The sequence below is a fragment of the Dasypus novemcinctus genome, chromosome 23 (assembly GCF_030445035.2).
Source record: "Dasypus novemcinctus isolate mDasNov1 chromosome 23, mDasNov1.1.hap2, whole genome shotgun sequence".
NCBI lineage: Eukaryota > Metazoa > Chordata > Mammalia > Cingulata > Dasypodidae > Dasypus > Dasypus novemcinctus.
Window position 1 is genome coordinate 62,642,753 of NC_080695.1, and position 14,094 is coordinate 62,656,846.

The window sequence follows — 14,094 nt, forward strand, 5'->3', positions numbered from 1 at the left end:
AAGACTTTTGTCCTTTTTTAAAATTGGGTTTTTTTTTGTTGTTGTTGTTGAGTTGTAGGATTTCTTTATATATTCTGGATACTAAACCCTTATCGGATATGTGGTTTCCAAATACTTTCTCCCATTCTGTTGGTTGTCTTTTAACTTTCATGATGAAGTCCTTTGATGCATAAAAATTTTAATTTTCATGAAGTTCCATTTATCTATTTTTCTTTGTTGCTCATGATGTTGATGTAAAGTCTAAGAAACCATTGCCTAACACAAGGTCCTAAAGATACTTCCCTATGTTTTCTTCTAGAATTTTAATACTTTTGGTTCTTATATTTAGTCTCTGATTTGAGTTTCTTTTTTGTACATGGTGTGAGGTAGGGGTCCTCCTTCATTCTTTCGCATATGGATATCTAGTTTTTCCAGCACCATTTGTTGAAGAGATGATTCTTTCCCCATTGAGTGGACTTGGCAACTATTTTAGTTTACTAGGCTGCTCAAAGCAGGTATCACAAAAGGCTGTCTTAAACAATGGGAATTTATTAGCTTACAGTTTGAGGTCAGGAAAATGCCAAATCAAAGTATCATCAGAGTATCATCAGGCAATGCTTTCTTCTCAAAGACTGGCTGCTGGTGATCCTGGGCCCTTCTGCTACATAGCAAGGGACATAGTGGCATCTGCTGGTCTCTCTTTTCTGGGTTTCGACGATTTCAGCTTCTTGCTTCAGTGGCGTTCTCTTTGTTTAAATTTCATTCTCTTATAAAGGACTCTAGTAAGAAGATTAAGACCCATCTTGAATGAGGTGGACCATACTTAATTGAAGTAGTCCCATCAAAAGGCCCTACTTACAATGGGTCCATACTCACAGGAATGGATTAAATTTAAGACTATGTATTTCTAGGGTACACATAGCTTCAAACCATCGCACTCTACCATCTAGACCCCAAAACGACATATTCTTTATATATGCAAAATACATTCATTCCATTACAACATTCCCAAAGCCTAAGTCATCTCAGTAACAACACTAAGTACAAAGTTTCAAGAAAAATTGATTTTGGGTATAGTCCATCCTGGAGCATGATTTCCCTGTGACCTGTGAAACCTAGAGAACAAATTATCTGCTTCTCATATACAATGGAGGGAAAGGCATAGGATAAACATTCTCATTCCCATTGGGAGAAATTGGAAGGAAAATGGGTCATGGGTCCCAAACAATTTCAAAACCCTGCAGGGCACACTTCATCAGAGTTCAAGGTCTGAGAATCATCTATAGAGTGAGATTTTTCCCCCCAACAGTTACAAGTCCTTGCACAGTGGTCATGCTCTCCCCAAACACTGGGATGAAGGCGCCACCCTCTTTGAGAATTAGGATGGTGACGAGGCTCTTCTGGAGTGCTGGGCACAGGTTCCACCCTCACAAAGTAATGGAGTGTGGCCAGACTCTCCATAATCCCCAGGGAATAGCCACCACCCTCTGAGAACCACTGGGTGGAAGGCTTGCATTCTCCAAGTGCTGTGGCACAATCTCCCTTTCCACACACAAGGATGGGCCTGCTCTCTTGGCCTAAGAAGATGTCTTTGGGTCCTGCCCTTGAAGTGATTTTTCCTTCCTGAGCCTTTTCTGTCCCTTTTAGTCCAGGCTGGCAGTGGTTCTGTTCACACAGATCTCACAGAAAACTTGTCGGTTTTGCATGCAGTACACAGGGGTCCAAACCATCAGACAAAAGAACTTTGCAGATATCCTTCTGGATAACTGTACCTCCAGTCCTGACTTGAGCTGAAATGGCTGACTGGATTCATGTTCAGTTAAACCCTCACATGGAGTATTCCATCATTCTTCTTTTTCAAGATATTTTTGGCTATTTGGGTCCCCTTATAAATATAAATTTATAAATAAATTTGGTGACTGGCTTTTCCATTTTGCAAAGAAGGCTGTTGGGATTGTGTTGAATCTGTAAATCACTTTGGATAGAATTGACATCTTAATAATAACCTTTCAACCTGGGATGATAAAATATCCTTCCATTTATTTAGGTCTTTAAATTCTTCCAGTATTGTTTTGTAATTTTGGACACATAAATCCTTTTACATACTTGGTTAAATTTATTCCCAGATATTTGAATCTTTTTATTGCTATTGTACATGAAATTTTTTTCTTTATTTCCTCTTCAGGCTGTTCATTACTAGTATATAGAAATACTAATTTTTGCATGCTGATCTTATATCCCACCACTTTGCTGAATATTAGTCCTCCTAGCTTTGTTATGGATCTTTTAGGATTTTCTCTATATAAGATCATGTCATCTGCACAAAGGAAAAGTTTTACATCTCCCTTTCCAATTTAGAGGCCCTTTATTTCTTTTTCTTTCCTAATTATTCTGGCTCAAAGTTCCATACAATATTGAATAATTGTGGTAACAGTGGGAATCCTTTTCTTGTTCCTGACTTTAGAGGAAAGCTTTCAATTTTTCCCCACTGAGTACAACGTTAGCTGTGTTTTTTTTTTTTTTTTCATGCCCTACATCATATGGAAGAAGTTTCCTTCTATTCTTAGTTTTCTAAGTGTTTTTTTTTGTCAAGCAGGGGTGCTGGATTTTCACAAATGCCTTTTCTGTGTCAACTGAGATGATCACGTGGTGCTTTCCTTTGTTCTAGTCTGTTCCCCACATCCCTCATCATCACTTCAAGGCTGGTCTCTCAGAGACAACTGACAGAAAGATTTGAAAGGAGCTCAGATCCTGCTGTTTTTACTGAAGCAGGATTTTGAAGTTTTTTCTGCTTTTTGTTCATGACAGACCAGGAACAAACTTGTGCAAGAACTGGCCTTTGCCGTGACCCTGTACTGCTAGCTTTGCTTGGAAATAATGCTCATGGGAGAGGATAGTTCTTGTGTGCCACTGCTTTGCAGGTTGTCTTTGATGCTTTAGGAAGGGGATTCAGAGCAGGAGGACTTAGAGTATGCAAGTGTGGCTGCAGAAGCGGGGTGTGGGGAACATTCCGTTTGAGGCCAGGGCTACCCTGCAAGTCCCCTTTCTAATGAGAGTCTACTCTGCCAATCTTGACTCTCAGCTACAGGGGGCAGAGAGCCAGCATGGGAAGTAGCTCAGTGATCAACAATGCCAGCATGGAAGCAAATGAGATTTCAAGGCAGGAAAGTGGAGGTACAGGTCTTAGGTGCCTTGTGTAGGACGTATGGCCTAGAGGTGAGCTTCTAGTTTCCTATCTGTGAGGAAGGACAAAAGATAGCAGCTTCCAGGGTTGCCAGGAGAATAAAGTTAATACATATAAAGGGCCCAGCACAGTTAATTCTTTAGGTCAAACTATAGTCCATACATCCAGAAAGGGATATGACTTTTCTGCTTGAAACATGCCTGAAACCTGGAGCCAATGTGTGGTTCTGCCTGCTACCAATGAGGCCTAAGGAGGCCTTGGTTAGGCCTTTATGTCTAAAATCCAAAAAGGAGAATTCACTTTAGATGCATCCAAGGTCAGTCAGGAATTAGGAGGTGGTTGATTCAGCATGGGGGTGAGGGCTCAGGGTCTGACCTGGGTGGACCCAAGGTCAAAGCCTCACTGGGGCATTTTGGTGAGACCTTGGGCATGTTGCCTAACTACGCAAAAATGGAAAACAGTAAAACTTTCCTTCTGAGGGCTGTTGGGAGGTCTAATGAGAATGATGCATATACTACTTAAAAGGCCTCAGGTTCAGAATCACGTTTCTGTAACTCACTGACCCATTGACAGGAATCTATGAGCAGGGAACTGAAGGCTGTGAAGAGGTTAAACCTGGGGCTGGGGAAATTGGAAACTGGAGGCTGGCTGCCGATGAGGCTCTCCTTCCTGTGTGACTCCAGAAAGGGTATTTTTTTGCCTTGGGGAAATGGAAGGAGAGAATTGGCTGGAGTTTTATACTCGGAAGTAAGAAAAATAACAGTCCTCAAAAATTAGTTTCTGGGAAACACCACTGTGAGATGACATTTACACCTAGTACGTTATCCCCAGGGGAAGAGAAGTCAAAACTGTCGTCTGTGAATTAAACATTGATTTTTTTCCTCTTCTTTTTTGGATGGCAGTCCCGGGCCTTGCGGTCAGTTCGGCTGGCTTGGAGCACACTGTCATCTCTGCATTCTTCCTCAGTTACTCAGCTGCCAAAAGCTGGCTTTTGGAACAGCACTGCCTTTCCAGAGAACTATTAAGTGTTCTGGGTCAGGCAGCTGATAGAACCGGTTTGTTTGCCTTAGATAAAGATAACACCCGTGAAACACACAGCACTCCCCTAGTCACTTCCAGGGTATTAAAAGTCTGCCCAAACAGAGAGGAGCTCCAGAAATCGAATGTGAAGCTGGGATATCAGTAAGCGAAGGGGGGGCTTGGCCCTACAGGGACAAACTGACGCCCCTAGCCACCACCAACTGGGGGCTCCAGACCCAGGTTCCAGACCCAGCAGCAAGCAAGGCAGTCACGTCCCTGCACGAGGAGCTTGCAGGCTGCTGGGGAAATGACGAACAAGTCATCCAGCACCCCTCCTTCCTTCTGCCCAGGCCTCCCACCCACTCTTCGTCTATCTATCTGGCCATCGATGTTTATTGAGCAGCTACTTACTAAGATGAGGGCTAGACAAACAAGGCCCACCCCCAAGTGTCCCCCATTCCAGTGGGGGACAGCGACAGTAAGAAAGAAAATAAACAAAAAAGCTTCAGCCAGTGGTAAGGGAAATGAGGAAAAGAAAAGCTGCCAGGTGGAGAGGGTCTAGGGGGTGCAGTCAGGACACTCGGGAGAGCCCCTGAGGGGCATGTGAGCAGAGCCCTGACATCTGAGAAAGAAGCAGCCAGAAGAGCCTTCCAGGCCTAGCAAGTGTGAGGCCAAAGGTCCTGAAGTGGGACACACTGGACCTGTGCGGTACGGACAGAAAGTGTGTGCAGCTGAAAAGCTGCGTTGCATAATTTGAAAAGAGAACTCAGGAAGGAGAAAGGGTAGAAGCTGATTCTGGAAGGGGCAGGATGACACAAGATGACACAAGGTGGTGGGCCACAGAGACAAAGGCAGATCCCTTCCTTGTCACTGCCGGGGTCATAGGGCTGGGGGAGGGGTGTGCTGTGATAAAAACCGTGGGAAGTGGTCACTTTTTTGTGTGACAACACCAAGTCCCAATAAGTGAGGGTCAGTGGGTGTCAAGCTCCCTGGATGCCCTGTTCAAATCCCATAACATACCCTGGGCTGTCGAGGCCTCCGGTTTGGGTAAGAATTAGAAGGGTGCAGAGAGAGGCCCCATGGTATTCTGCCAGCCGTCCCCACCCCACTCCCCCCACTAGGCGGACACCTCTAAATGCGCTCATGCCGGGTGGCCTCCTGGCCAGGAGGGGACGCTGGGCATGAGGATCCAGTGGTCTTGGGAATGTAGGCTCACCCCCAACCCCAGGCTCACGTCTATGGAACTCTTCCTGCCCTGGGATCCTCTGAGTCTCTGTGTGTGTATGTAAAGACTGCTCTGTGGGCTGCTTTTGGACTCCCCCTGGCAGGTTCTGGAAACCTCCTGTCACTATGTTGCTGGGATGGGCCCGTGAGGGGCTTCTCTCTGGCACTACGCACACACATGCCACCCCCCCACGCCCCTGGAGCTCAGGCTAGGCTCTGACTGGGTTGTGCCAGCCCACCCGGACCCTCTCTCCCTCAGGGGACCGAATGTTCTGGGGGATTAGAGAGAGAGGAGGGAGACATAAACATAAAAGCAGCTAATAAATAGAATTTGTGATTTCTTTCTAAGCCAAATGGAAGAAGAAAAACACACTGAAGTGGCTAGTCGCCTATTAGCCCTGATTTATATTCTACTTTAATTCTCCTCGAAGGAAATGAAAGGTATATTTTCATCAAAAATAATCGTTTATAGCTTCTAAAGGGGAGACAAACTGCTGACAACTGCCCGAGCCTCCAGATAAAATCTGAAGACTTAGCATCATAGAGTAAGCTCCTCTATCAGGCCCCAAGGCATGGCTGTGACTTGCTTTTCTCCATGTGAATTATTCCCTGGGCAGGAGCAAGGATCCACACAGCCTGGGATTTGGTAAGAGACAGGGAGCAAGAACATTCTGGAGGCGGGAAGGGGTCTCGCTGCAGCCTGAAAGGCAAGCCGTTCTCCCCCCACCACTCAGCACCCCTGGGCCCTCCTCTTTCATTGTTCAAACCTTGGAGTAAGGTGAGGGCAGTGAAATTCAGCCGTTGTACAACCAACTCAAATCCATGGCCTGAGTGCATCTGCCCTCCCTGGATTTGCAGCTCGTCCGCTTTGACAGAAGTCAAGCAGAGGAACGCGGCTTACAGCCTGGCGACCCCAAACCCTCAAGTGCCCTTGCTAAAGGGAGAGGGACTAAACCGCCAAGCATCGCTGAGGAATTTCCTCATCTTCCTAGTGTCAGGCAAGGAAGAAGGTGTTGGGGGTGCGGGGAAACCTATCCCAAGGCTGTGCAGGGAACAAATGTAGGCACATCCTTCATTCCTCAAGGATTTGGTGAGTGCTGACGATGTGCCAGGCAGAGTGCTAGGGCTGGGGAGACCGGCAGGCAGCACGGAGGAGCTCCCCATGGAGAAAGACCACAACAGGTACACAAATGCGTCAGCTGGGGGAGAACCTGCAGACGGTGTGAGCACTGTAGAGTAATCAACCTGGCTAAGGTGAAGGGTGGGAAGGGAGGGGGTACCACAGTCAGCTGGGGGTGGTGGGAAAGGCCCTCCCAGGAGGTGGCAGCTTGGGAACTGGGGCTAGAGTAATTAGAACAAGCAGCCACACAAAGACCTAGGGAAGATCACCCAGTGCAAAGGCCCCGAGCCTGGAAAGAGAGTGACAGTTCTCAAAGTGTGGTCTGGGAAACCCTGGGGTGGGAGCTCCCAGTAACAAAACTATTTTTGTAAAAATAATAAGACTTTTTTTGTGTGTGTGCCTTCACATGCACTCTCTCATGAGTGTATAGAGGAGTTTTCCAGAGGCCACAATGTATGCTATTGCAATAAACTGACTGCAGGAGCAGATATGCGAATCCATCTGTCTTCTATTAAGCCAGACATTAACAAGATTTGCAAAAATGTGAAACATCATTTTTTTGGGGTTTTAGAAAGCAGAGTTACTTTTCCTAAAACTATGTTATTTATATTAACATTTGGTGGGCATATTATTGTTACTTCGAAATAGATAAGTAAATAAATAAGCCATTTCTCGGTATCAATTTCTAATACCATGAAGATCAAGAGATACAGTCCCCATGAACAAAAGCTCTTGGGGTTCCTGAATAATTTCTACGAGTGTAAAGGGGTCCTGAGGTCAAAAGGTTGAGTGGTGCTGATTCAGGGGAATGGCAGGGGCTGGCGCAGTGGTGGTGGGGTGGCCGTGGCGGGCTGCACCTGACAGGTCAGCTGGCCCAAGCCCCACGGCGCCCAGTGGCCAGAGTGAGAGACCGGGGATTTAGCCTATTGCAATGGGAAGCTTCTGGAGGGCTGAAGGCAGGGGCACAGCACGGCGGATTTGGATTCGCATCTGAGTGGAAGGAAGGGGGCAGAGCAACTGGAGAACTGAGTTGCCCTGATCTCGGGGAGAGGTCCTGGTGGTGGGGTGCGTTCTGGAGGGGGAGCAGGCCAGGGGGTGTGGATAGGGGGAGGGGAGTTAACAATGACTCCCAGATGCTTGCTTGAGCACTGAGTGGCCATGGGACCTACCACTGGGACAGGTGAGGTAGGTGGGGGGTGGGGAAGGCGGCTGCTGCCCCTTCCCCCTCAGCTTCGCTGGCTCTTTCTGACTCAAGCTGAGGCTCAGGGGTTTCAGCTTGCTCTTAAGATCACATCAGAAGCCATCAGCGGTTTAAGCCAAGGCCAGAGGCCAGTGAGTCCTCTCCCTGCCAGGGCAGCCACGCTGGGGGCACAGAGTGAGAAGCTCCCCCTCCCTCCCTATACCTGGGGGGTACTTGCTGGGGGAGAGAAGGGGCAGAGGGCTGGAGGGCCACCTTCAGCGGCGACCTTTGACCACAGTCCTGAATGCATGGACCAAACCTGGGACCAGCAACCCCGGGACACAGCCTGACCCGGGACTAGTGACAGGACACTGGCGTGCCCTCAGCAGCTGATGATCTCATACCTCCCCCGAAGCCCAGGCAGGGTGGGAGAAGTAAGCAGTAAGTCACTGTAAGGCGCTCTGCCAACAGAAAAGGGATTATACAGATGCTGAAGAATGTGACACCTGGTTCTCTCTGTTTATCTACAGCCCTTGTTCCAAAAAGGATTGGAGCAGAAAGTTACTGGCTGAAAGGAGCCTCAATGATTCTAAAGAAATGATCTCTAGCCAGGCCAATCCGTGCTTGGTTAATCTAGACTCACAGTCATAGTTCACATAGACTCAGCAACCATCTCTACAGGACAAGGAGCAACCTGGAGGATTTTCTAACAAAGGATCCTCCAGACCCTGAAGCAGGCAGAATCATCACCATGAACAGAGAGGTGGAGCCGCAGTCAGTCTCACAGCCTAAGACTGGTGTGAAGGAGGAAAAGGATCACAACCCGTGGGTGGCGGACTGGGGCCCTGGCTTCTAGAGTACAGGTTGGGAAAACAGATGGTTAAACTGCCAGACACACCCCTTGGACAGAGCAGGCCCCCCGCTGGGACTCCATCCCGCAGAAATGCAGGGCTCTCACAGCAAGACAAAGACGGCCCGAGGATGTTCATGGCGACACCCTAAGGGCTGGACACTGGAAATGACCACAGACCCATCAATATCAAATGGTAATCAAAGAGGTTTCGGGCCATCCATACAATAAAATGCCATCAGCTGTTAATGGGGGTGAAGCTGATTGATACCGCTGGTGGGTGACACGGATTGAGTGACGAAAGGCAAGGTGCAGGGTCACCGATGGGGTATCACTCCATGTGTAAAAACAGACAGGCAAACACATGCACAGAATACAAATACGTATTTCTGGAAGAACATGAGGTACTGTTCACAGTGGTTACTTCTGGGGCAATGTTGGGAGACACTCATTTTTCATTTCGTCATGTCCTGTTTGGATTTTTTCAAATCATACGCCTGGAGTAGAAATATTTTGAAAATGAATTAATCAAATCTAAGGCTGAAAATAAATTGTATGTGGGGGAAACAAGGACCCAGATTTTGGGCGCATTCTTATGGCTGCACTTTGTTCTGGAATCAATAACTGTGTTTGAAAATGTTACGCGATACTTGTAATTTAAATTCGGACTCCCTGAACATGGAGATGTTAGCATGCAGGGGAGAGCTGGCCAAGTTTTCTGAAATTCTGAAATCAAGAGAAACGTTCTCTTTCGAGGGATTGGGAGCATATGGATTTGCTTAAAGCAGGCATTTCAGGACAGGAAGGCGGGAGCCTGTTCTGCTGGAGAAGCAATGCTTTCTGCTCTGCCAAGTCGACCTTCAACTTTCTATTTCTGTGTCTCTTTTGGGGAAGGGGAGGGGGAGGAGCAGCTAGAGCTGAGCTCTGGTGAAGAGTGGGAAGAGAGGCTCCCAGATGGGAGAAGCCAGAGCTGCCTGTGGGCAGTGCCGTCTTCTCTCAAGTCTCATTTCTTCAGGGGTTAAACAGGAACCACACATACTATCTCCTTCTAGTCATCTTACACAGAGAAGGAAACTACTCCCCCACAAGCTCATTACTAATAATTTAAGTATTTCCAAGAAATTTCCAAGAAACTTCTGAGTCTTAATTCTGAGAAGCCCTTCCACATACCCAATGCATCTTTGGAAAACTAAACCAAGGCAGCTGAACACCAAAAAGAATGCCAAGATTTATTTCTGGGGCTTGTGTTGAATTTTGTGTGGCACTTTGGTAAATTCTAAGAAACTTTGAGCTGCCTGGATTTCCAAGAGAGGAAGGTTAGCTTGCACAGGCTTGACAAAGATAAGGCCCTCCACCCTTGGCCCTGAGAGGGGCTGAGATGGTACAGGGTGGGCTGGCCTACCTGGCACCTTGTCCACGGATGCGAAGACGGAACGCTGCACAGTGGGGTCGCTGCTGCCCCGGCGGCACTGGTCATAGAAGCGGAAGGGCAGGTGCTGGGTGGAGGCGGAGGAGCCGAGTCCAAATCCAAGGACTTCAGTGGCTGGCTGGACTGGGAGGTCCAGGAGGGCTACATATAAAAGACACCAGGGTTCATTTTCAGTGTGTGGCACGGGTGTGTGTGTGGGGGTGTGTGCAGGTGACAAGACTTGGTGTGGGGCAGGCTGTAACCAAAGTGACTGTGGCTCTGCCGGGTACATGCCAGAGAGATGGCAGATGGGCAGGCGGAGCTCCGGGATTGGGTGGCCGACCCAACACCCAAGACCCTGCCCAAGGCTCAGCACACAGCCAGGTGTCTAGAAGGGCACTTGGGCCAAGGAGCTCAGGGAGACAGGGGAGCTGGGCCTGGCTCCTTGCACGCAATGGCCACTGGGCCAGTTCCCACCTTGGATGCTCAGCTTCCAAGTGTAAAAGACCCTTGCCTAGGCTTAGCTTCTGGGGCAGTTTCAGACCCCAATGCAAATAAGGCCAATTCTGCCCTGAAAGCTTATTTTTCTATGTGCATGGGAGCAGTGTGTGAACAGATAGGAATGCACATGAGTAGGACATGTGTACTTATGCACGTTTACCTTTCATGTACCTTCCATAAACAAATCTTATGATATATCAATTTGGTGGGGCTTTTAAAAATCAATTTAAGAAATACCCAAGGCATTAGTTCTAACAGCCACTTTACAGCATAATTCTCAATTTTCAAGTGAAATATTTAGCCTTCATGCCAGCTGTGAGAAATTGCTTTACATTAAAAAAAGAAAAAAAAAAACCTCTGAAAATAAATCTCAGAAGAAAGGACTGAATGATTTAAGTCACTTTGCACATTACAAAATGCTTCTGTAATGATTTTGTGGGCCAAGTTTCAGCTAGAATGAAAATATGATGAGGCGGCCTCAGTGGGATGTGGCCCTGCTCAAGTCAGTGAGGACCTGGAGGTACAGGAGCCTCACTGGAGTCTGCTAGGAAGCCCTCTCGAGCACAGCGGGATGGAAATCCTCCCAGCAGCCGCAAGAGAGCGAGCAGTGGGGCTGAGCTGGAAGGCCCTGGCTGTCTTGAGAAAGGCTGTTTGTAATCTGAGGAGTTGACAGAAGGCCTTTTCCCCAGGGAGACTGCCATGCCTTCCACCCCGAGACGAGGAACGGAATTGCCTTCAGGTCAGAGGCCTTTCCTTCTAAGAAAATATGGGCCTTCTTGACACCAGACAGTGTTCAGCTTCCTCAAAATTTGCCCCGACCCCGAGTAATGTGAGACCCCTGAGAAATGTGAGACGGCTCTAAATGCAGTTAGCTGGTCCTGTGGTTCCTCACCAAGGAGGGCTGTCCCTCCTGGGAGCCGTGGAGAGGGAGAAGGTATGAGACTTAGAGTAGGAAGTGCTAGTTTGGGTTCTGTCAACTTGCTGCCTAATTGACTTTAGGCAAGGCACTGCGCCTCCGTTTCCTCTTCTGTGAAATGGTCACAACAGGCCCAACTGATTTCAAGGGTTGTTTTAAGACTTGAAGGTGGGAGAGGAAAGTTGAAGCAGTTGGTAAATGTAAGCTAGAGAATCCCCATTTAGAGAACAATAGTTGACCCTAAAACCCCATTCTCGTCTGCTTGTCTCTTCCATGCAGCCCTAGAGACTCTCTAAAATTAAGCACTTACAAAGTGGGAAGTTCTGAATGGACTCTCCATACCTCTTACTAAAACACATTTAATTCCTGAACTGTATCCATCCTCTTCTAGGAGTGCCACTGGTTCTTAAGATCAATACTAGGGTCCTCGGGGGTATGCTGGCAGCCCTTTGGTGGCTGCTTCTACCCCCAAGAGCCCAGAGGACACTCTTCCAGGGCCCTGCCACTCACCAGCTATTCTCTGCATCTTCATGCGCCTCGCCTGGATGCGGCCTTTGGCCAGGCGCTGCTTGGCGATGATGCAGCGGATGTGGTCTGAGAAGACAAAGGTGGCCTGGAGGATGGGGAAGGGCTTGGAGTGCGGGCTGGATGCAGGCTTGTGGATGGTGATGTTCAGGGCGCGGCTGTCATCCTCAACACCGGTCACCTGCATGTCCTGCAGAGGGAGGAAGACAAAGCCAGGGTGGTCATGGGTGCAGGAGGAGGGTAGCTGCTCAGTAGTGGTGAGCTCCAGGAGTCATCTTAGAAAGAGGTCCCCAACAGCCACAGTTCCTCTTGCTGTGCAAGTGACCATCAGCCTCTCTCGACACCAGCGGCAGCAGTTGGTACCAAGGAGCGAAAACCAGACCAGGCCTCGAGGGAGAGAACGGGAGAGACACAGAGCACTCAAAAGAGCCGAGGCACAAGTGCTGGGTGCTGCTCATTCCCATTGAATCATTTTCAGTGTTCTCCCCCATCTCCTCTGGAGTTGCTGACTTCTAGGACAGGAGTCAACTGGTGAATAAAAAGGTATACCAGTCTCTTTCAGAGGCCGAATCCAAGGGGAACTCAACAAACTCCAACTCTTCTGAGAAACCAATATTCCTATCACCACCTGGCCTGCCTTAGATGGTCCCACATCCACCAACCAATTCCTTCCTTGTTTCTCTTCAGAAGGAGGCATGGTTGACGGTCACTTGTATGCCGGAAGAATTTATGGTCCTGAAAGAACTTTGAGAAAAAGCCAACCCAAAAAAAAGAACAGGGAAGGGCATTTATAGAGATTTGAAGAAAGCTACCTTTGAAAGGTGGAAAAGAAACTAACATGTAGCAAATGTGATAAGAAGAAATCCAATATAAAACCTCAAAATTGACTCTGTGCAAAGAGTCTGCTTTCCACAAAGGTTTAAGGCAATTTAAGATAAAAGCATGAGAAGGGAGAGATTGACATAAAAGCCAGAAACGCTAATGTTGGTGGTAAAACTGTGAAAAAAAGGCCCCTGAAACAAGATGGTTTCTGTTCTAGGCAGTAAATCAGCATGGGCTCTTTAGAAATAATACTTGCATTGAAACACTGTAGTGAGAATTAGATACCAAATATTTAAAGCAGAGTGGCATGTAGCAGCAACTGAGAAATAGTAGCTATTGGAAGACGACCAAAGGGGGAAAAATGGTTTATGTGGCTTTCATTGTCTGACAGAGGACACATATTAATTCTTCAGGGACAAAAACACATTTCTGATACTAAATTCTAAAGGAAATTGATCATAAGCCTGGATAAATATGAAGCACTAAATCACCTAATGGACAATGTCTTACATGGGAATCTTTTTTTTAAAGAAAAATTCTTCATATAGTTGTTTTTCACATCATATTCTGTAAAAGACATTTAAAATTTTACTTTTATTATTATTATTTTCAGAGTACCAGGGACCGAACCCTGGACCTCATACATGTGAAGCAGGTGCTCAACCACGAAGCTACACCTGTGCCCCTAAAAGACATTTTTTTAAGTGGAAAGAAAGATTCTGGAAAAGAAAGAACCTTCATATAGTTGTTTTTCACATCATACTCTGTAAAAGACATTTAAAATTTTACTTTTATTATTATTTTCAGAAGTACCAGGGACTGAACCCAGGACATCGTACATGCAAAGCAGGTGGTCAACGACTGAGCTACACCTGTGCCCCTAAAAGATATTTTTCAAGTGGAAAGAAATCTCCTGGAAAAGAGAGGTTAGGGGAAAGGTTGCAACAGCATCTTCAGCTATGTGGGTGGCTCTCATGGAGTGTGGGACAGGCCCAGTCGGTCACTTTACGGATGGTGGACAATTGGCCGGAGCCGAGCCTTTCAGCAAGCAGAGCTGCTCGACAAAGAGATGGCCTGCCTTGAAATAGAGCAGGCCTCAGGCCTGGAAGTGTTTGCTGGATGTTCAGGAACAGAGGTATGACGGGGGTGTGACCTGGAAGGCCATCTTAAATTATTAAATTAACAAGCTTCATGAAATCAATGAGCGAGCATCAGTCACTCGTCATAACGACCAGCATTAAAAACCCGGGCCCCTGGCACCTGAGAGCCGAGGTCTGCTGGCGATGGGGTGAGGAAAAGGAACAGTCGTAAACTACCCATGCTAACAGTTGTTTCAGAGAGGATAAACAGGATCTATTGGCATTT

The 14,094-nt window shown here is 47.3% G+C and overlaps 1 protein-coding gene across 8 annotated transcripts in view; it reads right to left on the minus strand.

Annotated features, from left to right (window-relative positions):
* The window catches only part of CLEC16A (C-type lectin domain containing 16A), a 224,021-nt gene that overhangs the window by 41,196 nt on the left and 168,731 nt on the right, over window positions 1-14,094 (minus strand). For all 8 annotated transcript variants that reach the window (XM_071211365.1, XM_058286468.2, XM_058286469.2 and 5 more), the window contains exons 20-21: window positions 11,893-12,097; window positions 9,960-10,127 (exon numbers count right to left, since the gene is read on the minus strand). In XM_071211365.1, coding sequence (XP_071067466.1) covers window positions 9,960-10,127; window positions 11,893-12,097 — 373 coding nt within the window. The remainder of the gene's footprint in view (window positions 1-9,959; window positions 10,128-11,892; window positions 12,098-14,094) is intronic.